This window comes from Lactuca saligna, chromosome 6, assembly GCF_052625555.1.
Source record: "Lactuca saligna cultivar CGN05327 chromosome 6, ASM5262555v1, whole genome shotgun sequence".
In the NCBI taxonomy this organism is placed as follows: Eukaryota; Viridiplantae; Streptophyta; class Magnoliopsida; order Asterales; family Asteraceae; genus Lactuca; species Lactuca saligna.
The window spans coordinates 29,357,809-29,383,361 of record NC_136422.1 but is presented as its reverse complement, the minus strand read 5'-3'; the positions used below and the strand labels follow the sequence as shown (position 1 = coordinate 29,383,361).

Sequence of the window (25,553 nt, the reverse complement as noted above, 5' to 3'; positions counted from 1 at the left end):
GGAGACTGTTGGATTAATGTCTAAGTCCATAACTATAATTGGTAAGACTTGACCCGACCCGGCATGGTCCATTTGGGTTGCATGGCATCATGCACTTGGATAGACTATAATGAGAGAAATAAGACACTTATGGTTATTAATATATTATAAGTTTTAGTATATTAATAATAAGAATAATAAGATTATTTAATTAGTATTGATCAAGAATTAATCTAGGATTAATTAAGTGATCAAAAGAAGACTAATTAAATATATGGGTTGATTGTGTAAATCATCCATACTTGTATAGTGGGCTAATGCTCCATGGATTATCTAGTTGGGCCAAAACCCATATGATGCTCCATGGATGCTCCATGGTGTATTTGAACCCATGGATCCAAGGAAATGGAAAGTCATGACAATTAGGGTTTACCCTAATTGTATAACTATATAAGCATCTTATTCTTGAGGAAAATCGGCCACTAGTATTATTCTAGAGAGGGCTAGCCGATTTTATGAAGTGTAGAATCCTCTCAAGTTATTCCAAGTGTATTTGGTGTTGTGTGAACCATTTGAGGTGTCACACTTGGGGCACTAAGCACTCAAGCTTCATGAAGACAAGCACCATTAAAGAGGTATGTATTCTATCTTGTTATATTGATATTTTGTATGCTAGATTAGGATAATACCTTGGATGTTCATATTTGCATGTATAATAGAGAAAACATAGATCCAAGGTATTTAGGGTTGCATGTACACTTAGGAGTGTTAGAATGCTCATAACCCAACAGAATCTGCTAAGGGACTTTGGGGAGAAATTAAGGCGAGATATGTAGGTGTTGATCGTGTGAGAGTGGCTCGATTGCAAACCCCCCCTTAATGCAGAATTTGATCGATTGAAGATGTAGGAGTCTGAAACAATTGATAGCTATGTTGGAAAGTTATCTGGAATCGCGTCCAAATCAGCAGCCCTTGGAGAAACCATTGATGAATCGAAGTTGGTAAAGAAGTTCCTCAAAACTCTGCCCCAATCAAAGTTCATCCAGATCGTTGCCTCCTTTGAGTAGGTATTGGACTTGAAGACAGTGGGATTTGAAGATGTCGACGGAAGGCTCAAAGCATATGAAGAAAGAATAATATGAAGAAAGAATAAGGGAAGAAGATATCAGTGAGGCAGATTAATTGAAGGTCCTATTTGTGAAATCGATGTCTGAAGGAGGTGGCTCGTCGGCTGGTAGGGGTAACTCGTCGGGAACAAAGGGAAAGTGGAAAGGATCAAATGGGTTATCCGGGTTAAGTCAAGCTAGTGGGCTACACGGGTTGAAAAAACCAAGTTAGCCCAAGAACAAAAACCCAATAACAATTCTGATTTAATTCAACCCAATTCCAACAATTGCAAAAAATGTAATTGTTGTTGTGACAGAAATCGGAAAAATAGGAAAAAAAGACCGATCTAAGGTGATTTGTTTTCGGTGTGACAAACCGGATCACTTTGCTTCTAAATGTTCGGAATGACTCCAAAAATTACAAGAATGTGATTTTTCGGAACATGGCGACAGCGACGAGTCCGTGTTCTAAAACCTAATCGGAGACTTAGAGATTCGGGGGTGATTGTTGGAATCCTAAGTCAAGTAGGACCGGAGACCAAGCAATCATAATATGGCAAGTTGGTCATGTTTCCTAATTCCAGTCTAATAGCAAGTCGGTTATTAGAACCTAACATTGTCTTAGCCGTGTTAGGGTATGAGATAGTAATTGTAAACAATTGAGTTTTGAGCAAGTTTCTCATTAATCAAAGAGCTATTTTGACTAAATTGTTTTGTAATTTACTTTCTTTTCATTATATAGTCTTGTCTTAGGGAACTGTTAAGTTTTCATTATATAGTCTTGTCTTAGGGAACTGTTAAGTATAAACGATGCCTAGAAATGATAGTAACACCTGGGTCGAAATACCAAATCCCAACTTAAGTCCAAAAGGCCTACACTTTAACTAGGAATAGAAAGGTCCGTGAAATAACCGCGTTGCTCGATCAGTGAAACCTGAGTGATGGTCTTCTGGGACGAGACATTTGTAATGGATCCATAGACGTTATTTTAGATGGTTCTAATTGTGGGTGATAGTCTTCAACTAGGGGGATCTGGAGTTCCCGAAATGTATACTAGTTTGCCAAGTAATGTTTTGGTTGCAATGCGTAGGCCGTCGTTCTTTGATCCATTCTGGTCCATTCTTTAGGTGAGAGGAAACCTTCTCTTTCAAAATAAATGATTGTGGTGTTAGGAATAAATGATTGTGGTGTTAGGGAATGAGACGGTAATTGTAGAGTAATGTAAACAATTGAGTTTTGAGCAAACAATTAAGGTTTTGAGCAAGTTTCTCATTAATCAAAAAGCTATTTTGATTAAACTGATTTGCAATTTACTTTCTTGTCATTATACAGTCTTGTCATTATATAGTCTTGAGTAAGAAGAAATCATGTCATCTTTTAACCAAAAAATAAGATTTCAATGTTATCTTTAGAGAAATAGATAAAGAAATAAATAGATCCTTTTTACTAATCAAAATAAAATACAACTAAAATCATATATGGACCAAAATACAATAGTCATGTATATCGATACCATAATACTTGAATAATTGTTGACAAAAGTTTCGCTTAAGTAGGACAGTTGCTGAAGGTAATTGATTTATCTTACGTTTTCACCTCAACCCAATTTGTAATTGCTTCAAAATAACAAAACTTAGTGCTATAACCGGATCAAGATCAAAAACAAAATTTGGCTTTCGATAATAATACAAATAGTTATCCCACACAATACTTAATTTATATAAGTTCTTTCATAGAGAAACATCAACTACAAAACGCAAAATCAACACATCAATTCATGCAAATTCACAGTCCACGATCGCCGCCGTGGCTCATCTCCTTGCATCCGTCACCGGACTTGCCCGAGTACCTCCGCCCCTCGTACCTAATGGGGTGTCATCCACGTCCACCGCTGCCAGCAACCCTGTTCCCAACGGCGAGATATCCTCCACTTCCACCTCCATCACCTCCACCGTATTATCTCCACCATGTTCTTTCAGGTTCATCGACTCCATTCGCTTCCTTGCATCCTCCTTGGTTCGATTATCAAACATTTCCTACCCAAATAAATCATAAATATCATTTCTCTACGGATTTCATTTTAGTAAATGTTGGGTATTATATAATACATTATCAATTCAGTTTACTACACACGACAAAAACGAAAAATTGATTTAATTTTATCACATCCGACTGACCTTTGTGGCGCCACTGGTTTCAGAAAGCTTCCCTTTGGTTTCCTCTTTCTTTCCAGTCAATAAATCCATGGCTTTCCTGGCAGCTTCAGCGGCGGCGTCTTTCAACTCCGTCGCCTTCCCCACAGTTACATTCTTCCCTTCTGTTGCCTTCTCCGCTGTGTAGTCTCGAGTAGCCGCCGCCTTGTCAAGGGTGTAGTCCTTGGTTGCCGCAGCTTTGTCGACGGTGTAATCCTTGGTAGCTGCCGCCGTATCGACGGTGTAATCCTTAGCTTCAGCAGCTTTTTGAGCAGCATAATCTTTGTACTCCCCCATTTTATCCACGGTTGCATCCTTGGCTGCTTTTGCCTTCTCCGCCGTGTAGTCTCGAGTGGCCGCCGCTTTGTCAAGGGTGTAGTCTTTGGTGGCTGCCGCCCTGTCGACGGTGTAATCCTTGGTGGCTGCCGCCGTATCAACGGTGTAATCCTTGGCCTCAACTGCTTTTTGAGCAGCATAATCTTTGTACTCCCCCATTTTATCCACCGTCGCGTCCTTGGCTGCTTTTGCTTTCTCCGCCGTGTAATCTTTGGCAGCAACCGCCTTATCGACTGTATAATCCTTCGCTGCCACCGCCTTGTCCACTGTGTAATCTTTAGCGGCTATAGCTTTATCAGCAGTGTAATCGGCAGCCTCCTTTGTTTTCTGTGCAGTATAGTCCTTGTACTCTCCTAGTTTCTCCATAGTCGTGTCTTTAGCTTCTTTCGCCTTCTCCGCCGTGACATCCGCCGTCTCCTTCGTTTTCTGTGCAGTGTAGTCTTTGTATTCTACGCCCTTGTTAGCCGCTTCCCTCCCCTTCTGTGCTGCGTAATCCTTGTACTCTCCTGTCTTCTCCATTGTCGTGTCTTTGGCTTCCTTTGCCTTCTGCGCTGCATAGTCCTTATACTCTCCGGCTTTGTCCATTGTTGTATCCTTAGCTTCCCTCGTCTTCTGTGCTGCGTAGTCTTTGTATTCTCCTCCCTTATCGGCGACTTGTCTTCCCTTCTCCGCCGCATAATCCTTGTATTCTCCAGCCTTTTCCATTGTTACATCCTTACCTTCTTTCGCCTTCTCTGCTGTAGCATCCGCAGCTTCCTTAGCTTTCTGCGCTGCGTAGTCTTTGTACTCTCCCGTCTTATCAGCGATCTGTCTTCCCTTCTCCATTGTTGCATCCTTGCCTGTTTTTGCCTTCTCTGCTGTAACATCCGCAGCTTCCTTTGTTCTCTGTGCTGTATAGTCTTTGTATTCTCCAGCCTTCTCTTTTGTCTCCTCTCCGATCCGTTTCCCTCTCTCAGCAGCTTCCCCACTAACCTCCGCTGTCTTCTCCGTCGCGTCATGGGTTTTCCCGGTGAAAGCATCCTTAGCCTGGCCTAAGGTACCAGTGACGGTTTGAATTATACTGCTAACAATACCAGGTCGACCTTCATCAGTTTGTATCTGTTCACGGCGTTCGACTACTACAACATCGCCGCCGCCACCTATCTGTCTCTGACGATTGACGTCCCTTAGCTCGTCGGCGGCAGCCCTTGCAGCGGTCTCCGCCTTCTGTTCCTTGCTCCTAACTTCTTGATGTGATGCCATTGGATTATCTAGTGTAAAATGCAAACGAAACTTTAATGTAAGTTGGATGAAATGATTACTGGGTGATGAAATTTGTGGTTCGTGAGTAGAACGTGAATGGATTTATAAGAAGGCCTGGCTAAGCGATAGAAACTTATTGGTGATGTAAGCTATGGTTGCTTGACACGTAGCATGGAGGGGACACGTGGATGCATACCAAATGAAGTGGCAACTGCAGAAGATATATCTAGTAAATATCATTGGTTATGGATGTGATCAAATTGTGGGTCGGTGTGTTTGACGAATATGATAAGTCTAAAAGGTCGTGTTGGGTGACATAAGCATTTTCTTTTCCTTTTGTTACTAGAATGGTCCTGTGACTTGGGTAGTTTTTGGTGTTTAATTTTTTTTATTTAAATGGGAAGTTTCTTATTGTGTTTGTCAGTCGGTTCTTACTAGACTTAAAAAAAGGTATAGTGTATTTTTTGTATTTTTTTAATTAATTTATTGTTTATCAAAGTAAAAAATATACCTCTTAAAGTTATATTATAACCACCAAACCTTATACCTTTATTTTTTATTATATTATTGGTGAGAGTGTAGGCCATTTCCTCTTTTCTTTGTTGTTTCTCTCTTTATACTCATCGGAAACACGCATCCTCTCCTTCCTTTTCTACCATCCGCAACCATCTACGACCCATTTTACGTCCATATATGTAACCCTCTCGTCAGAAAAGTGCACAAATGCTAAGGTTTAGTTGCCGAAAAATGTAAAAAGTTAAAATTAGGTGGTGACCAACAAGAAGAAAACGAGCGTCGGCTAGGGTTTTAGCAGCCGAAACATTGCTATCATCGGGACGTTATCTTAAATCGGAACCATACGCTCTACCCATATGCTTTAGAAAGGTTCATTGTCTAAAATTATGAATAAAACGTTGCTCGATTTTAATCATTATTTATGAATTGCATTTAGGTTTTTTAACAAGGTCTATCTTGATTTTTTTTTTACAACAATTGTATGTGGTTTTTTTAGGGGGGAGGACATGTGGGAGAAGACGAATGAGATGGTGGTAGTTTGTCAGATGTGAAGTAGTTATTACTAGAAAAACAACATTTTACAACGTGCAATGCGTGTCGTAAAACGCTCAGACGACGCGCAAATGCATGTCAAGGAAGGATCTGTCATAACGAGAGACGACACACTTTTGCGCGTCGTCTATAGACGACGCACATTTATGACATGCATTTACGACACACAATGTGTATTGTGACATCACCATTTTCACGGTCAGAAAAGACCGATTTTGTTTATGTTTTATAAAAATCAGAGTACTTTCTTTTCATAAAAATATTGTGGAATTTGTTCCCAGAAAAATACGATAAATACGTTATCAAAACATTTTCGAAGAAACGTATTCTATTCATTTTAAAACGTTTGTGATGTCATTGTCAATACAGGAACATAAGCATAAACGGAACTTATATTTATTTACACTAGTGATCTACATCTCTTTAATCTCTCAGTGTAATGTCACTTCATATCGACATCTGTGATATAAATAAACTGAGTGGGTCAGGTTGGGAAATCTGGTGAGTACATACGGTTTTCAATCCACAATAATATAATTATTATGTTTAATCATCAAACAGTTAACCCAATTACCCATCCCCATTATCTTCTTTATTCTTAAGGATCTACCCTAAGAATCAGCTATTTCTTGTTCATTCATTCCTAAGGAGTATCCTAAGGAATAGGTACGAATTCCATCGTTGTAAATGACACATCTGTCAAGCACAACTACTAGTTCTGCCACTTAGGCGCAGCTGCCAAAATTATGACATTCTCTAAGGGGCGCATCTACCGGAATAGTCATTTAGGTGCATCTGCCGGGGTTATGAGGATCTCTATTAGGCGCTTCTGCCGGTAGAGTCCTTTAGGCGCATATGTTGGGTTTTATTGACAGTATCGTTTTTGAGAGTCCACTCGCAATACATATCAATGGGTTTTTTTTAGAGTACACCGGTGAACACGTCGTTCACAACACCTACAGGTTGTGAGCCTGCTAGTGTTCCACTGGACTGTCTAGAATAGTCCGTGGTTGTCATCCATACTCTGCTGAATGACGGGGTCATCATTTGGGAAAAAGGCTTCTCACATCGTCCACCTCTCACCCTCACCTCACGGTCTATTTCACCTCTCAACTCATCATCCAACTAATATTTCATCTATTACATCTACCCATGTCTTATCCCAACATTTTCGTAGATATAAAATACATATACAGTTTAAATCATTTAAAACGTGTATAAAATCGTTCACCCAGCATAGATAGCAAGTATTCGGATAATATGCACACATAGCACGTAATTTATATAAAATATTTCATATCTATGTGTAAGCTGAAAGTAACTATGCACTCACCTGAATGGTGGTGACTCAGCACTCGGACAGCGCTTCGATACTCTCAAAACAACTTTCCTTCGATAAAACCTAGTACCAATACCACTAGGGTTTAGTCTAACGATAACCGTGACAAATTAATAGTCTGACTATTATTATTATTATATAAGCGTTAAATAACACTCAATATAACTCATAATAATAGCCCAAATAATTATTTTAAGTACCTAATAACATTACTATAATTATTTGAAAGCTATATTAAAAGTTGCGTACTACTGAAAGCAGAGGATCCGTACCCGAACTAAGGAAGGCCGAGATAAGGCCAGAGAACTTGTAGTGGATGTGGTTCCTCAAGAGGTATCATTATTGCTAATAGTCATTGTATATATATATTGCAGAATGGTGGTACTACGATCAAGGCCAGCAGTTGGCAGTTCAGGAGAGGGATCAGGTTCGGGATCACGTTCTGAGCTAGGGGATGAGAGGCTACGCGAGTTCATCGCGTCAGAGATCACCAGGGGCATCCTTGAGTCGACTCCCATTATCTTCGAGTCGATCAAGGAAGGGATATTTGAGTTGATGGAGGATTGCCTCAGGGCATTCAGGAGCGACATGGCATCTGGCCAGTCGGGATCTCGCACACTATCCTTTAAGGACTTCAGGGGTAGTGGTGCGCCAGATTTTCACGGAGCGAAGGACCCCATAGCTGTCAGGCGGTGGATTGTAGATATCGAGTCTGCATAGTTGATTAGCTTCTGCCCCGAGGGGTCGAAGGTGAGATATGCAGCAGGGTGTTTGAGAGGCAGAGTTAGAGACTAGTGGGAGTCTGTTGGTGACTCATTGGGAGCCTCGGTTGTCGAGACTATGACCTGGTCGGACTTTGTGACCAGGTTCAAGGCAGAGTTTGCACCGGCTGTCAAGCTTCAGCAGCTGGTCAGGGAGTTTTTAGATATAAGGCAGATGACGGAGACTGTGGTGGAGATCACCGCCAAGTTCCGGGATAGGGCGTTGTTAGTGCCCCAGTATGCAGGTCATGAGGATATGAGGCGGACCCGCTACCACGACATGCTATGAGCTGACATCCGGGAGCATGTTAGTTTTTCAGCTTGCCCTACCCTAGATTCCATGATTGCCAGGGCTAGGGAAAGGGAGATTGATCTGGAGCATATCCGGAAGAGGAAGGTAGAAGAGGTACAGGTTGCAAGGGCTTCGGAGAAGAAGCCCAAGGGATCAGATGCTGGGCCGAAAGGCCGGTCAGGATCGGGCCGCTGCAGGAAATGCGGCAGGCCACATGAGGGGGCATGTAGACTGGGATCGTCGGTCTGCTACAAGTGGGGCAAGACGGGGCATTTCAGCAGGGATTATACTGCCCCTGCACCGGTTATTCAGACGTCTGAGTTGTTGTGCTTCCACTGCAACCAGAGGGGGCACAAGAAGGTCAATTGCCCCCAGTTGACAGCAGCATCAGTGCCAGTGAAGGCACCAACTCCAACGACCCTGTGGATCACTGATGGCCGGCAGGGCAAGGCAGAGGCTCCAGTGGTGAGGAGTCGGGCATTCCAGTTGACTACCGAGGAGGCACGCGCCGCACCCGATGTGGTGACTGGATCGTTCCATGTGAACGGTATCCCAGTTCAGGTGTTGTTCGATTCGGGGGCTACCCAATCATTTGTTTCTCTTGCACTTAGTAAGAAGTTTTCTGAGTCTTCGGGCAGGTTGGATTGTCTTTTAGAGGTGGAGATTTCCGACGATCGATCGGTGCGAGCATCAGAGGTTTTCCGGGATTGTGTATTGAGATTATTTGAGGAGCGTTATCTGGTGGATCTGGTTCCCATACCTTTGCGAAGGAACAAGGTTATTATTGGTATGGATTGGTTAAGCCCCCATGGGGCAGTGATAGACTGCGCATAGCGGCTAGTGCGAGTCAGAGCCCCAAGTAGGGTAGAGTTGGTGATTCAGGGCGAGAGACAACAGCGAGGGCCAACCTTATGTTCGGCAGCGAGGTCAAGGCGCTACCTCCAGCAGGGTTGCGCAGGTTATATCGCGTATGTTGCGGATGCCCGGGAGGCAAGTAGAGCGACGGTGGACGAGGTGCCCATAGTACGAGAGTTCACGGATGTATTCCCCGAGGAGTTGTCTGCGATACCTCCAGAGCGTCAGGTGGAGTTCAGGATCGACCTAGTCCTTGGTGCGACTCCCATAGCTAAGGCACCCTATCGGTTGGCTCCTCCCGAGATGCAGGAGTTTTCTACGCAGGTGCAGGAGCTGCTAGACAAGAGATTTACCAGGCCGAGCAGTTCACCCTGGGGAGCCCCAATTTTGTTTGTGAAGAAGAAGGACGAGTCGCATCGGATGTGTATAGAATATCGGGATCTGAACAAGGTAACGGTGAAGAACCGTTACCCACTCCCGAGGATTGATGATCTCTTTGACCAGTTGCAGGGAGCATCTTGGTTCTCCTAGATCGATTTGCATTCAGGTTATCATCATATGAGGGTCAGAGAGGGGGATGTGCAGAAGACCGTGTTTCAGACGCGCTATGGACATTATGAGTTCGTGGTGATGCCGTTTGGGCTCACCCATGCTCCTACCGCGTTCATGGATCTTATGAACCGCGTGTGCAGACCGATGCTGGATCGGTCTGTGATAGTTTTCATTGATGACATCTTGGTTTATTCCAAGACGCAGGAGGAGCACGAGGGGCATCTCCGAGAGGTGTTGGAGACCCTGAGGAAAGAGATCTTATATGCTAAGTTCTCCAAGAGTTAGTTCTGGTTGCGCGAGGTGCAGTTTCTTGGGCACCTTGTTAACCAGGACGGGATTTCAGTAGACCCGGCCAAGGTAGAGGCCGTGATGAGATGGAAGTTTCCAAAGTCTCCATCTGAGATTCGGAGTTTCCTGGGTTTAGCGGGCTATTATCGGAGATTCATCCAAGATAGTCGTACCATTGACCAGGCTAACAAGGAAGGTCGTGGTCTTTCGTTGGGGGCCTGAGCAGCATGCAGCATTCGAGAAACTGAGACAGAGATTTTGAGAGGCGCCAATCTTTGTAACGACCCAATTTTCATGTCCAAAAATTTCATTTTAAAATATTACTTTTAGAAGACATTAATAAATAAAAGCATTGTTTGATCACGCCATAACACATCGCAAAGCACGTTTTAATATTCAAACCATACAATCCATCAAATATCAGAGTACAATCCCAGTGAATCTCATAAATGCGGAAACCGAAGAGTGTGTGTGTGACATGCTGCTACCGTGCCGGCTCCTTTCCCCTAGCTGAGGAGGTACCTGAAACCAAAAACTGAAACCGTAAGCACAAAGCTTAGTGAGCTCCCCCATAATACCCCATACCATACAACATATAACAAATAACATGCAATTAGGAGATACGGGCCCCGCCCACACTCGTGAGGATACGGGCCCCGCCCACACCTCACTTTCTGAGAGATACGGGCCCCGCCCACACTCGTGAAGATACGGGCCCCGCCCACACTTCGCTACCTGGGAGGTACGGGCCTAGCCCACACTCCACTCTCGGAGGGATACGGGCCTCGCCCACACCCAACCGCCAACACATATCATACAAGTATCACGCAGACAACAAGTATAAACAGTTCTATCATACTGGTATATATCACAATCAACTCGACTAATAGATACGGGCTCGGCCCACACTATAATACTAACGTCTCATCTATACGGGCCGGCCTTGGTGCCTTAGACCCGTTACTAATGAAAGGAAACTCACCTCGAAATAGCTGCTGGTCTGTGTGGGAATTGATCACCTACTACTGCTGCTGCTGCTCCGGAAACTCCTCGGCTGTAATTCCCACAATATACTTAATCATACACTGCTAACTGTCCTTTGGGTAAAAAGACCATTTTACCCCTGGTCTAGCCCTAAGTCAAATCGAAGTCAACTTTTAGTTTACCCGACTCGCCGAGTGGATCTCCACTCGCCGAGTCCCTAGCAAACTATTGTCCTGGGTCCCTGATTCTACTCGTCGAGTTGGGCTATGACTCGACGAGTTTATCTTCTAAACTGTCATTCAACTCCTTCATCCTACTCGCCGAGTCGTATGAACAACTCGTCGAGTTCATCTTCATCCGAAGAACACATATGCTAAGACTCGCCGAGTTGTATGAACAACTCGCCGAGTCTGTTCTTGATCTTATGAAGATTGCCTTGGACTCGCCGAGTCAGGGCATTGACTCGCCGAGTCCTAACATGGGTGAGTTCAGCTCCCAACTCACCGAGTCACCCCCTGTGACTCACGGCTCAACTCGATACATCATGAAGGGACCAATTCGGTGACTCGCGACCAGACTCGCCGAGTCACCTATACGACTCGCCGAGTCGTCGCCATGCATCCCCCAAATACACCGATTTGCTCGATTCCAGTCCAGTCCATTCATAGATCTGGGCTTCTAGGAAACAAATCACACGTAAAGTTTCCAGCTTTACGTGTAGATATTCACCAATATGGATTTTAAGGCTCAAAGTGCACCAAAAGAGGTAGATCTAGAGCTTTCATGCAATATGACCCCATAAAGGCATTAGATCCAAGCTCCAGGGACTAAATCATGCCTAGATCTAAAGGCTAACCACTTATCATCACCCACAAAGCACAAACAAGCTTGGGGAAGAGCCCAAGAAGGACTCCTATGAAGCAAAAAGGGATTACAAGCTTGAAAACAGAGGGGAAACGAGCTATACCTCAAGGAAAATGTTGAAATGACACAAAGATGGCTGATCTCCTTCTCCTCTTCTTGATCTACTCCTCTTTCTCCTCAAAACCTTCAAGAACACACCAAGAACACTTCAATCTCTCAAGGAAATAAGGGAAAACGATGTTGGGGGAGTTCTGGGGGTGAATGGGGACGAGTTGGGGCGGAATGAGGGTTTAAATAGGGTGCAAACCCTTGAAACTTAGGGTTTCATCCAGCAGCGGTGACTCGCCGAGTCCAGGATATGGACTCGCCGAGTCGCCCACTTAAACGTGTCCTGAGTCTCGTCCCTACTCGGCGAGTCGGACCTTATGACTTGCCGAGTCCAAGGCTAAAATAGGGCAATGCTCAAATAAAATTCACATACCGGAAACCAGGTGCTACAATCTTAGCCCTGCCAGAGGGCATAGAGGATTTTGTTGTGTACTGCGATGCGTCCATCTCAAGTTTGGGTGCGGTATTGATGCAGAGAGGGCATGTCATTTCCTACGCGTCGAGGCAGCTGAAGCCTCACGATGCGAATTACCCGACACATGACTTGGGAGTGGGGGTTGTTGTGTTCGCCCTCAAGATTTGGCGTCATTACCTCTATAGGGTTCGTTGTACCATTTACATAGACCATAAGAGTTTGAGGTACCTCATGGATCAGCCGAATCTAAACATGAGGCAACGTCGGTGGTTGGATGTGGTAAAGGATTATGATTGCGAGATCCTCTATCACCCAGGGAAGGCCAATGTGGTGGCCGACACACTTAGCCGTAAGGCAGCACCGATCCGAGATATCTGCCTACGGATGACAGTAGTGACTCCGCTATTGGAGCGGATTCGGGAGGCTCAGCAGGAGGATATGAAGGAGGAACATCGGAAGAGTGAGCGGATTGTGGGGCAGGTTTCCTCCTTCAACTATGATAGCCGAGGGTTATTGACTCTTCACCGTAGGGTGTAGGTCCCTTATCATGGTGGCGTGCGTCAGGTTCTGATGGAGGAGGCGCACAAATCCCGGTTCTCTATTCATCCCGGGGCAACGAAGATGTATAGGGATCTTTGTCTAGACTATTGGTGGCCCTGCATGAAGCGAGATGTGGCTTGGTACGTTGAGCGGTGTTTGACCTGCAGGAAGGTCAAGGTCGAGCATCACAGACCACATGGCAAGATGCAGCCGTTGGGCATCCCGTTGTGGAAATGGGAAGATATTACGATGGATTTTATCATAAAGCTTCCCAAGACCGCGCGAGGAGTGGATTCGATATGGGTCATCGTGGATCGATTGACCAAAAGCGCCCATTTTATTCCCATCCAGGAGAGCATATCGGTCGAAAAGTTGGCCAACATCTATATCAGGGAGATAATGGCGTGGCACGGGGTGCCAGTATCCGTGATTTTAGATAGGGATGTGCGTTTTACTTCCAGGTTTTGGAAGAAATTTCATGACGATTTGGGCACTCGTCTGCATTTTAGCACCGCCTTTCATCCGCAGACAAATGGTCAGAGTGAGCGGACCATCCAGACTCTTGAGGATATGTTGCGGGCATGTGTGCTAGACTTCGGTGGTAGCTGGGATACCTATCTTTCTCTAGCTGAGTTCTCGTACAACAGCAGTTACCACGCGAGTATTGATCGACCTCCCTTCAAAATGTTGTACGGAAGGAGGTGTCGGACCCCGATATGTTGGGGTGAGGTTGGCCAGAGGGTCATGGGGAGCACCGATGTAGTGCTCAAGACGACCGAAAAGATTCAGCAAGTTCAGAGCAGGCTTCAGACTGCACAGAGTCGGCAGAAAAGTTATGCCAACATGCGCCGTTCGGACTTGGAATTACAAGTCGGGGATATGGTTCTTCTGAAGGTGTCGCCATGGAAAGGCGTCATCCGATTCAGAAAACAGGGCAAGTTGGGCCCAACGTACATCGATCCATTTAGGGTTGTAGCCCGGGTGGGCAAGGTGGCATATAGGTTGGATCTGCCAGCAGAACTCAGCCAGATCCACAACACTTTCCACGTCTCTCAGTTGCGTAAGTGTTTGGTGGACGACTCGACAGTGGTGCCTTTGGAGGATATTCAGGTCGATGACAACCTGAATTACATCGAGCGACCTGTGGCATTCCTCGACAGGAAGTCGGAGGATCTGAGGAACAAGAGGGTGGAACTCGTAAAGGTGCAATGACAGCACCGGAAAGGATTGGAGTGGACTTGGGAGCCGGTGGAAGAAATGATGGACCACTACCCCGAGCTAAGTGGGGGAGATTTGTAGCACTTGGTTCCCAGTACGCATTTCTTGTAATTAAAAACTCTTATTTCTTGCATTTTTGCCTTGGACTCAGCGAGTTGAAGGATCGACTCGCCGAGTAGGAGCGTGATGAGAAGCGGGGTTTAAGCCTCGAACTCGGCAAGTCGGTTCCCAGACTCGGCGAGTAGGCCCTGTTTGGGCAAAAACCCTAACCCGGGTGTTTGCACCCTATTTAAGCACACTAACTCGGCCTCCCTTGTCCCTTACACATCCAGAAGAGCTGTAAAGTGAAACCCTAGCCCCCTTTTTGTCCTTGTAAGTGATTTTGGCCTTATGAAGGAAGTTTGAAGCTCAAGAGAAGAAGAAGAAGAAGGTGGAAGAGTGCAAGGAGGAGAAGTAGATCCGACATCTACCCTGCAAGAGGCTTTCATTCAGGTAGAAAAGTTCGTACCTTGACCTCTAGTTCATTAGATACCATTTTTGTCCCAAATTGGTGGTTTTCAATCCCTAAAACACCAAACTCCATGTGTTTGTGCTTAATTATCTGAAAGGACTTTAGATCTAGACCGTGTGGACGTATTAGAAGCATAAAGTTCCTGTGGATGAAGTGATTGAGGTCCCCATTGAGGGTATGACCTCATAAAGAGCTTGGATTTACCTTTTGAAGCTTGTAGGGCCATGCATGCACGTAAAGTTTGCAACTTTACGCGATAAGCATGCCCTAGGAACATAGATCTATGATTTTGAAGCGTTGCATGTCTCAAATTTGGTCTATATGGGAAATGGGTCAAGGGACTCAGCGAGTCCCAAAGTGGAACTCGACGAGTTCTTTGAAGACGGCCTTAGACTCGATGAGTTGGATGAATAACTCGGCGAGTCCTATGAAGATTTCCTGGTACTCGACAAGTTGTTCTTCAAACTCGGCGAGTCAGATGAACAGTTACTGAGTATGAGGGGTTTAGATGATGAAGGTCCAACCCTTCGAAATTGCACGCGAAATTAGCAATCTAACGTGTTGAAATAGTCCTAGAAATCCAAATCCTCATAAGGGATGCTCTGGTAAGGATTTGGAAGCGAGTGGGAGGTCTGCTCGTATGGACTCTGTTCTTGGACTCGGCGAGTCGGATCGCGAGCCGGTCCTATCTTCCCAAGTATAAAGTTAAGGGTGACTCAGTGAGTAGGAAGAGGGGCTTGTATAGTAGGACTGGGTTAGTGGGAGAAGGACTCGACGAGTCAGTTCCATGACTCGACGATTCCAGTCAACTGGAAGTTGACTTTGACCAAGGAGTTGACCTTGGACCAGGGGTGGGTCAGTCATCTGACCTAAGGGTGTGAATGAGTGGCTAATCTATGTTTATGATTTATAACCGGAGGATTACCGATTCAGCAGGCAGGCGCTTAGCAAGCAGACTTTCAGCAGCTACTTTCGAGGTGAGTTACCTTCTAGTAGCGGTGGGTCTAAGGCCACAATGTCGGCCCACAAGTAGGAGACGTATGATAGATGATTGTCTTTGTGATATCATCTAGGTTAGTTACTACCCAATGCCACTCCAAGCTTTATACCCCTAGAAGCTCCTCAATGTGAACTAGGTGCAGGTTCTTGAAGCCCAATGTCACTCCAAGCTTGCTCAACAACTTCTCCTTTCTTGAATGGGCACTAAAATGGCCCCAAATGCACACTCTAAGCTCAAAAATGATCTCACAAACTCTCTCTGGAGTAGAAGGGAGAAATAAGGCTGTAGAGGTTGTCTTGGGTTAGGTCCAAGAGGCTTAAGGACGTTTAAATAGGCCTCAAGTCTGGAAATTAGGGTTTTAGATGCCCGTCACGTACACCCAGCGTACGTGCTGCCCCTCCACGATCCTCCTTGCAAAGTACGCTAAGCGTACCCATAAGTACATCCATCGTACTTAAGGGACTTATTATGCTATATTTAAAATTCTTAAAGGGCTTCAAGGTAATACCTGATTTGGAGTGTACATATTTTTGTAAGGATGATTTGATTTTTCATTGATCAAATGTCATGATTGAGTTATGCATTTACATAGTAAATGTTATTTATATTTGGAACTAGTAATATATATATATATATATATATATATATACACACACACACACACATACACACACACACACACATATATATATATATATATATATATATCAAGGTTGTAAACGTTGTTAGGCGTTATTTCGTCGTTCAAAGTCGGTCTAATTGGGGATTAGTCGACAACTAATCAGAGACCCTAAATTGTAAATTTGTTAAATTTTAAAAAAGTTAAATATGACTAATATCATAACAAAGTTGGTAATTACCACTAAAATCATAACAAAAGTTGGTAAAAACCTTAAAAGGTAAAGGTTGTCTAGACGCTAGGATGTGACGCGCCTACCAGGTGTCTGCGGCGTGCCCGTTTGAACCTTTCACGATATTTTGTTGTCTTATGAAGCTCGACATGTCAAGTCATGGTCACGGCGCGTGATAGTTTAATTTTATTTACTTCTTTTTATAGTTTATTTTAGTATATTTCATTTATAATTTAACTAATTTTCATGCATATTTTTTTTTTGTTATTTTATGACAATTTCTGGTACTTTTTAGTTTTGTGAGTGCAATTGAAGATTTTAAGGAGACTAATGAAGTGGGATCTTTGAGAGACAAATGGACTTGGAAGACAATGAAAAATCTCAGGCTAGAAAATTAATGAAGATGAAGCAAATAATGGACTTGTTGATTATTTGAAGGTTTGGAGAAGATGGGTTTTTAATTTACAAGAAAATGGAAAATATTTGTGCATGCAGAGATTATTGACCGGGCGAATACGCGGGTGATTTGCAGAGCCAAATTGGGCTTAAAATTAAAACAACTTGAAAAAAATAGGTTATGAGTTGATTGGATTCAATCAGGGTTAGTGGATTAAAGCTTTGGAGACCCAAAACTCAAAGGCACACAATTTACGTCTCACCCATGCATCTTTTAGACACTTCTAGACATCAGAATTTTAGTCAATTCTCCTGGAGATTTGGGAGGTCTTTGAGCATTTGAAGAACAAAATATCATGTTAGTTGCTCTTGATTCTTACTACATGTTAGGTACTTATTTATTTTTTCTTTTTAACATAAAATGACATAATAATGTGTAAAATTAATTGAGACTTTTCTATTAAAAAATAAATTTAAAACTAAAATGGAACTTTTCCAAAAATTGAGATTTTCTGATAATTTCGTTAAAAAAAAAAGATGCCTATATTTATATATTTATAATGACGCCTTCTTAAATAAAGATAGATTTGCCCCCAACTCAGTTGCCAAACATACAGCGATCTACCTGTGGTGTTACGCAAAAAAGCAGTTGTACTCATTCCATGATCGATCATTGGAGTCGACGACGCTAGTTTGGTCACACTTACGTTGTTGATTCGACTTCCAATTCACTCGATCTTCCGCTCTGTATCCCCATGGACGGACGTCGTAAACAGCAGGTTTTCTGATATGTGCAATTCCCGAATTTGTTTGACCACAATTCATGATAATTTAATACCTAGGGCGATGTTACCATGTATTTATTTCAATTTAAAATCAATATAAGAATTTCCTGTGTGATTTTGTATCAGAATTTGGCTTAATTGATGAATTAGTTGGTGGTTGAGTGGATTGAACATCTTAGAATTACTTTCTGAACGCTGTTTTGGTTGGATTTAGGTGTCGCTACGTGGTTCGAGTGCGAAAGAGATCACTAGGGATGCCTTACTTGAAAAGGTTACGCAAGAGAGGGAATTTCGCAATTACATGCGGCGAGCTTCCGCAGCTTCACTTTTTATTCAGGTTTTTGTGCTTCCGTCCTTCCAAAATAAGAGCTACATGCTGTCTTTGAGGATTGAACTTGTTACTTTACTGATTGAAATTAATTGAATTTTTTACTTTTGAGAAGAATCTGATGGCTTCTACATTATACCCAAGAACTAAACAATTGGTTAAGTGAATGACTTCTCAAATCTTGTGTAGAGGGTTTGGAGACGCTATGCTTCAACAAAGATGGCAGCTGCACATCTTCGAGAAGAGTGGCAGGAGATGCTTAATAGTCATCCAGTTCCTATGAGCAGAGATTGGATTTCCAACAACCTATTGAAACCTTTTCTTTTCTTCATTACAACTTTAGCAACTGGACGTCAAAGGTTTGAAAATAGAGATGTAGAATGTATGCAGATCTGCTTCAAAATTCTTTTGGAGAGCATAAATTCCAGTGGTATGCTATGCTTTTTCTCTACTTAAACATCAGATTCTTAAACGCATTATATAACACTTTTTGTGTCTACCACTTTTTATCATTTCTATGATTTTAAATACTTTTGAACTGATTTACAAATCCTTAATTCAAGTTTTCCTTTTAAAGATCCACAGAGAAACTTCTGCTCCCTTGCCACATCTAACATTGAAGAGAGAAGAACATGGACATATCAAGCAAAGAAGTTGATTTCCTTATGTCTACTCATTCTTTCAGAATGTGATTACTCATATCAAGAGGGACACCAATACATTGTTCTTACATCTATGGCAATGCGATTTGTTGTTAGCTTGACTGATCTGAAAGGATGGAAAACTCTTGATGATGTCACTCTTCAAGAAGCACATACATCAGTGAAAGATCTAGTATCATACATGTGCAGTGAGAAAAGTCGGCTTTACATTTCCATCAGAAGATACATTAGTAGATTGGAAGTTCCTCTTTCTTCAACTACTGGACATACACATACAGATGACAGATTCTTGATTACTGCAAGTGCAATCACTTTAGCACTGAGACCCTTCAACATGAATATGAATGAAAATGGTCTCCAAGATTTGCAGATTGCTGTTGAGCAATATTGTGTGCTTCTGCTCACAATTCCTTGGTTTACTCAACGTCTGCCAGCTGTACTCTTATCTGCTATAAAGCATAAATCCATCTTGTCACCTTGCTTCATGCAAATATTGGTAATCCTTGTAAACTTACATACTTTAGCACAACTTATTCTTCATCATTAATACTTTATTAATACATAAAGCATGAGAGAAGCTGATCAACCTTTGGCAGGTGATGACAGATATCAAAAGAGAGAGTTTTAGATGAGATTTCAAAGTTGAATAATTTGGAACAAAGTTCAACTCCAAATGTGTTGCCTCCTGTTGGTTGGACACTTGCAAACATTATTTCTCTTGCAACAGGTGTAGACAACAATTCCAAAGATTCTGGAAGATTCACTCAAGATCTAGACTTTTCATCTTACCTTCATGTTGTCATCATTCTTGCTGAAAATTTATTAACTTGGTTTGAGGGAGCTGAATGGAATCAGAATCAGAATCAGAATCAGTCACTCCAATCCAACATGTCATACAAAGATTTACTCAACCCTGTTTGTCAACAATGGCATTTAATGAAGTTATTGACTTTGGAAAATGATTCATATGAATTGACAGATGTTGCATATTATTATTCCTGTATGCTAAGAATATTTACAATCCTCAATCCAGTTGCTGGATCAATGCCTATCCTCAATATGCTCTCATTCACCCCTGGATTTCTTTCAAATCTCTGGGAATCACTCGAAAACTCCTTCTTCCCTAAATCAAAATCCACCCCTGATGCTAACTTCAACATTACTGAAGATTCAAGAGATAGAAATAGAATCTCCAAGAAAAAGAAAAAAGGATTATCTAAAAACGGAAGCACTAAATGGGCCAATGTATTAAACAAAATCACTGGAAAATCCCAAGGAGATATAGACAACACAGAGTCTGTTAACAACATTGGCACTCAAATTGATGACTCTTCTGATGTATGGGATATTGAGCCTTTCAGAAAAGGTCCAGAAGGCTTAACAACTGATTCTTCTCATTTACTCCATCTTTTCTCTGCTGTTTATGCACACCTTTTGCTTGTTCTTGATGACATAGAGTTCTATGAAAAACAGGTAATCCTAATCCTAATACTAAATTACTAATATGCCCTTCTCATATGTTACTTTGTATTTATGAATTTGGTGTTTGTGTAGGTGCCATTTACACTAGAGCAACAGAGAAGAATCGCATCAATGCTGAATACATTAGTGTACAACACTTTGTCTTACAACATTACATGGAATAATCGTCCATTAATGGATGCTTGTGTTCGATGTCTACATTTGTTATATGAAAGAGATTGTAGACACGAGTTTTGTCCCCATGAACTTTGGCTTTCTCCAGCTAAAAAAAATCGTCCACCAATTGCAGTTGCTGCAAGAACTCATGAAGCTCTTCTATCAACCAATCTAAGATCATCAGACGATTCATTCCCCATTTCAAGTATGCACTCTGTTATCACCACAACCCCACATGTTTTTCCATTTGAAGAAAGGTAAAATCAAGTAACCGAGTAATCTGAAGTTGATATGATCATATGATGATATGAATATGATTAACAATGTTTGTTTGTTTGATTGTTTGGGTATCAGAGTTGAGATGTTTAGAGAACTGATTGGAATGGATAAAGTTTCTAGAAGAATGGCTGGTGAAATCATAGGACCTGGCCCACAAGCAGTTGAGGTAGTAATCAGGCGTAGTCATATTGTTGAAGATGGATTCCAACAATTGAATTGTCTTGGGTCAAGATTAAAGTCAAGCATACACGTGTCATTTGTTAGTGAATGTGGTCTACCTGAAGCTGGATTAGATTATGGTGGTTTATCAAAAGAGTTTCTAACAGACATAGCAAAAGCTGCTTTTGCTCCTGAGTAAGTTTGCTGACATGGAATTTTTTTTTTTTTATAAACCTTAACAAACTTTATTAAATCATTATATATATATTTTTTTTTTGGTAAAGTTATGGATTATTCAGCCAGACATCGACTTCAGACAGGCTTCTGATTCCAAATTCGGCTGCAAGATCCATGGATAATGGCATACAAATGATTGAATTTGTTGGAAGAGTTGTTGGAAAAGCACTTTATGAAGGAATATTACTAGATTATTCTTTCTCCCATGTTTTTGTTCAAAAGCTTTTAGGTCGTTACAGCTTTATTGATGAGCTTTCAGCATTGGATCCTGAACTTTACAAGAATCTTATGTATGTTAAGGTAAAGGATATATTTTAAAAATAAAATAAAAAGGGTAAAATCGTAAATAAGTTATTATAATTCGTTCTTGTTTTCTTCTTGATATATTATTGCAGCATTATGATGGTGATGTGAAGGATCTGTGTCTAGATTTTACAGTTACTGAAGAGTTACCTGGAAAACGAAATGTTGTAGAGCTGAAAACCGGGGGTAAAGACGTCATTGTCACAAATGATAATAAGTTGCAGTATATATATGCTATGGCAGATTATAAACTTAACCGACAGGTAAAATGACCTTTTTACCCTTTCATTCCGAGAAAAAAAAAAAAAAAAAAACAAATTTCACTATAAGATATTTGATGCTGCTGATTATTTTACAGGTATTGCCACTTTCAAATGCGTTTTATAGAGGATTGACAGATCTTATATCCCCATCTTGGTTGAAATTGTTTAATGCCAGTGAATTTAATCAGGTATTAAGTATTTGCTTAAATTGATTTGTCTTAATTTTTTTTTTTTTTAATTTAAATCAACTGAAGTTTTTAATATTTAAAAAAAAAAGCTTCTTTCTGGTGGGAACCATGACATTGATGTTGATGATTTGAGGGATAACACACGGTACACTGGTGGTTACACTGAAGGAAGTCGGACAGTTAAGCTCTTTTGGGAGGTATGTGTAAATTACATTTCTGGTCCCTGTAGTTTTAAATTTCCGGAATTACACTTTTGGTCCTTTCACTTTTTTTATTTGCAAAAGGGAAATAAGCAACAGACACTTTTGGTCCCTATAGTTTTAACTTTCCGGAATTACATTTTTGGTCCCTGTAGTTTTTAGTTTCCATGAGTTACATTTCTGGTCTGTAGTTTTAATTTTCCGGAATTATTACATTTTTGGTCCCTGTAGTTTTTAATTTGTATAAATTACATTTCTGGCCCTGTAGTTTTAAATTTCTGGAATTACACTTTTGGTCCTTGCACTTCATAATTTTCAAGAAGGAAATAAGCAACACACTTTTGCTCCCTATAGTTTTAATTTTCCGGAATTACATTTTTGGTCCCTGTAGTTTTAACTTTCCGAAATTACGACTTTTGATTCTTGTATTTTTTAATTTGCATAAATTACATTTTTGGCCCTGTAGTTTTAAATTTCTGGAATTACACTTTTGGTACGTGTTCTTTTTAATTTGCAAGAATGAAATAAGCAACAGACACTTTTGGTCCCTGTGGTTTTAATTATCCGGAATTACATTTTCGGTCCCTGAAGTTTTTGGATTGCATGAATTACATGTCCAGTCCCTGTAATTTTAATTTTCCGAAATTATACTTTTGGTCGGTGTAGTTTTTAATTTGCAAGAAATGAACGACTTACACTTTTAGTCTCTATAGTTTACAATGCTCTGCACTCTAGGTCCAAGTTTTGGTATTTTTTTTTACAAGAACACTTAATTACAGTTTGGGCCCCTGTGATTTTTATAATTACTTATTATTTGTTGTTATAAATATGTCATCTCTCTTTCAAATTACACAAGTAATCTTACATACCAACATTTTATATTATTTTATTCATTCAAATCACCAGTAGTTTTTATTATTGGTAAAGAAATGTAAGTACATTGCTACCAGGGGTAAAAAAGTAAATTACATTGTTATTTTTTGTGTTACTAATGACATTTTTACTTGAGTCAGGTAATAAGAGAATTTGAGCCAAAAGAAAGGTGTCTGTTAATGAAATTTGTGACAAGTTGTTCTCGGGCTCCATTGCTTGGGTTTAAACACTTGCAGCCAAGTTTTACAATCCACAAGGTATATTTTTTAATAAAATTATAATCTTTTATTAATTAGTTATGAATATGAACTTTTATTTTTAATAAGAGAAAGATTTTAATTAATATAGGTTGCATGTGATTTACCACTTTGGGCATCATTTGGAGGACAAGATGTTGATCGTCTTCCATCAGCTTCAACATGCTATAATACTCTCAAGGTATTTTTAAAAAATATATATATAATTTTCTTTTATTAAGGTGATGATAATATTTTTAATTTAATTTAATAATATGCAGCTTCCAACTTACAAAAGATCAAGCACATTAAGAACAAAGCTACTATATGCCATTAATTCCAATGCAGGATTTGAACTTTCATAAATCACTTAAATAGTGTGCATTACTTAGGTAAGCCTCTATATTTTGTGCATATTTCATGAATATGATTTGTAATGTATTTCTTTATTTTTTTATTTTTAAATTTCTACATAGGATTACTTGATGGATAGTAAGTGAAGGGGATGATGTATGTGATTCACTTATAAATTATTGATGTAAAGTTTATCCAACAAGTTAAAGGTTTGTGTATGATGTATATGAATTAAAATTGTATTTTGTAGCGTGATTGGTGATTTTATACGAGTGCCTAGGGGATTTTAGTCTCACATGTCAATGTCATTTTTGGTGTAATTGGAATTTATGAGTGTCAAATGGGATTTCATCATATTTTTGTTATTTGATCAAACTTAAAACGAAATGGTATTGAATTTAAACAATTATTTACTTGTAAATTCATCGTGTTGTTTAATGACACTACATAGATTGGTTCTCTCCGTGGATTATTTCCAAGTTTTCGATGGAATATATATTATTTAAGAAATTGTAATCAATAGATTCATTTAAAAAAGTACTAGAGGTCCATTAAAAAAAATGTAGTGGAAGATGTTCAATGCAGTTATGAGTATGGATTGACTTTGATATTGATATGCTAAGAGACTGAGTTTGATTCACTAGCAACTATCAAACAACAATTGATTCAATCAACAACTATCAAAAACAACTTAAAACAATTGATTCTATAAGAACTGTCGAACAACTATTGAAAGTTTTTTTTTAATTATATTTAATGTTGATGTCCTATATTGACGACTTTAATCTCATATTTTTGTTTCTATCTCCAAGAAATATGTTGGATATTGATATTAGGTTTGATTTGTAAAAAAAATAAAACCTTATTTATGTTAAATCAGTCTAAATTTAAGATAGTTGGTCATAATTACATAAAAAGAATTTGTTTCAGGTATATGAAAGATGTTTTTATTACCATTCTAGAAAATTTTGAAAACTTGTTGGCAAAATGCAAATTTTCCTCAACATTAGTGTTACTAATAATTTGGGATGAACATCGGCTTGGATCCAGACTCAAGCAGACTGAGAACCAAAGAACCGGAAACCGATTTACTGAGAAATGGAGAACTAAAAATCGAACTGAATACCTTGGTTCCAGTTCTAATTCAGTTTCAGTTTTGGTTTTTGTTTCCAGAATCAGATCAAATGTTCATCCCTCAAATGACTAATAAGTAACAAAATTGTGGTTGCCAATGGGAGATAATATTATATTTTAGTTTTATTTACAAAAATGTTTGCATTTATTATAAAACAATCTTAAATAAAAATTGTCAAATTTATTGTGACACTTGGTACTTTATAATAAATTCAAAGTTTGAGGGTTGAACTTAAAACTAATATTTAAGGTTATTAGATTGTTTCATTAGTGATGCCAATTCCTTGGTAGTTGTTACATGAAACTTTGTTAATTTTCAACTTTAATACGTTGACATGGAATAATATTGTATTAAAAATGATATGATCGCTAGTCAGATATATTAAGTAATTAAGTATGTTTTTTCAAGCTTAATAATACCGTTTTGGCATTTTTTTTTCAATGGACAAGGTTGTCTATTTTTTTTACGCTTGTTTATTTAAGTAGTGCCCAACATGCATATTCTTTATTGTTTTCAGATATTTATATGATATCTTCACCAAAGTTCTTTCTTGATTTTGCTGACTTGTTATAAAAGTTATGGGTAGGCGATTAGGATACATCTTCTTTATATTTAATTGATTTAACCAACAACAAGTCAACAACAACAGTGGTCTGGTATCATACAAATAGGGTTAGAAGAGATAGGATGGTTGCCCGTCTCTATCATTAGATAGATAGAGGTTGTTTTCGTAGAAGACATTCGATAAAGGGCTAACGGCCAACTTGTTGTCCGTTTGCTTTCCATCGATATATATTGACCTATATGTTTATAACTCAAATATAAATTTTATTTAAATAAATAAATAAATAAAACGAGATAAAATGTAATAATCTACCCTAATAAATAAGAATGATTTTGCCACATGTCATTCTTTCATTCAATTTGACACATGTCATTTTGTCATAATTTAGAGATATATTTATTTTCCACTTGTCATTTATTTCATTTTCCATTTCTAATATATTATTAATTAG

At 40.2% G+C, this 25,553-nt stretch overlaps 2 protein-coding genes across 2 annotated transcripts; one reads left to right on the top strand and one right to left on the bottom strand.

Moving 5' to 3' along the window:
* Window positions 1-2,774: 2,774 nt before the first annotated feature.
* LOC144999879 (uncharacterized) lies at window positions 2,775-4,911 on the bottom strand. The gene is made up of 2 exons (XM_078959039.1): window positions 3,263-4,911; window positions 2,775-3,121 (listed from the first exon to the last, which is right to left on the bottom strand). The coding sequence occupies exons 1-2, from the start codon at window positions 4,853-4,855 to the stop codon at window positions 2,897-2,899; spliced, it is 1,818 nt and encodes a 605-aa protein (XP_078815165.1). The 5' UTR covers window positions 4,856-4,911; the 3' UTR covers window positions 2,775-2,896.
* Window positions 4,912-17,485: 12,574 nt separating this feature from the next.
* On the top strand, window positions 17,486-23,767 carry UPL7 (ubiquitin-protein ligase 7). Its single transcript, XM_078959531.1, has 15 exons — window positions 17,486-17,676; window positions 17,897-18,019; window positions 18,200-18,440; window positions 18,588-19,168; window positions 19,279-20,145; window positions 20,227-20,567; window positions 20,665-20,943; window positions 21,033-21,285; window positions 21,381-21,551; window positions 21,647-21,739; window positions 21,829-21,936; window positions 22,953-23,069; window positions 23,161-23,250; window positions 23,330-23,440; window positions 23,525-23,767. Exons 1-14 carry the CDS (start codon window positions 17,653-17,655, stop codon window positions 23,411-23,413), a joined length of 3,372 nt encoding a protein of 1,123 aa, XP_078815657.1. The 5' UTR covers window positions 17,486-17,652; the 3' UTR covers window positions 23,414-23,440; window positions 23,525-23,767.
* The last annotated feature ends 1,786 nt before the right edge of the window (window positions 23,768-25,553 follow it).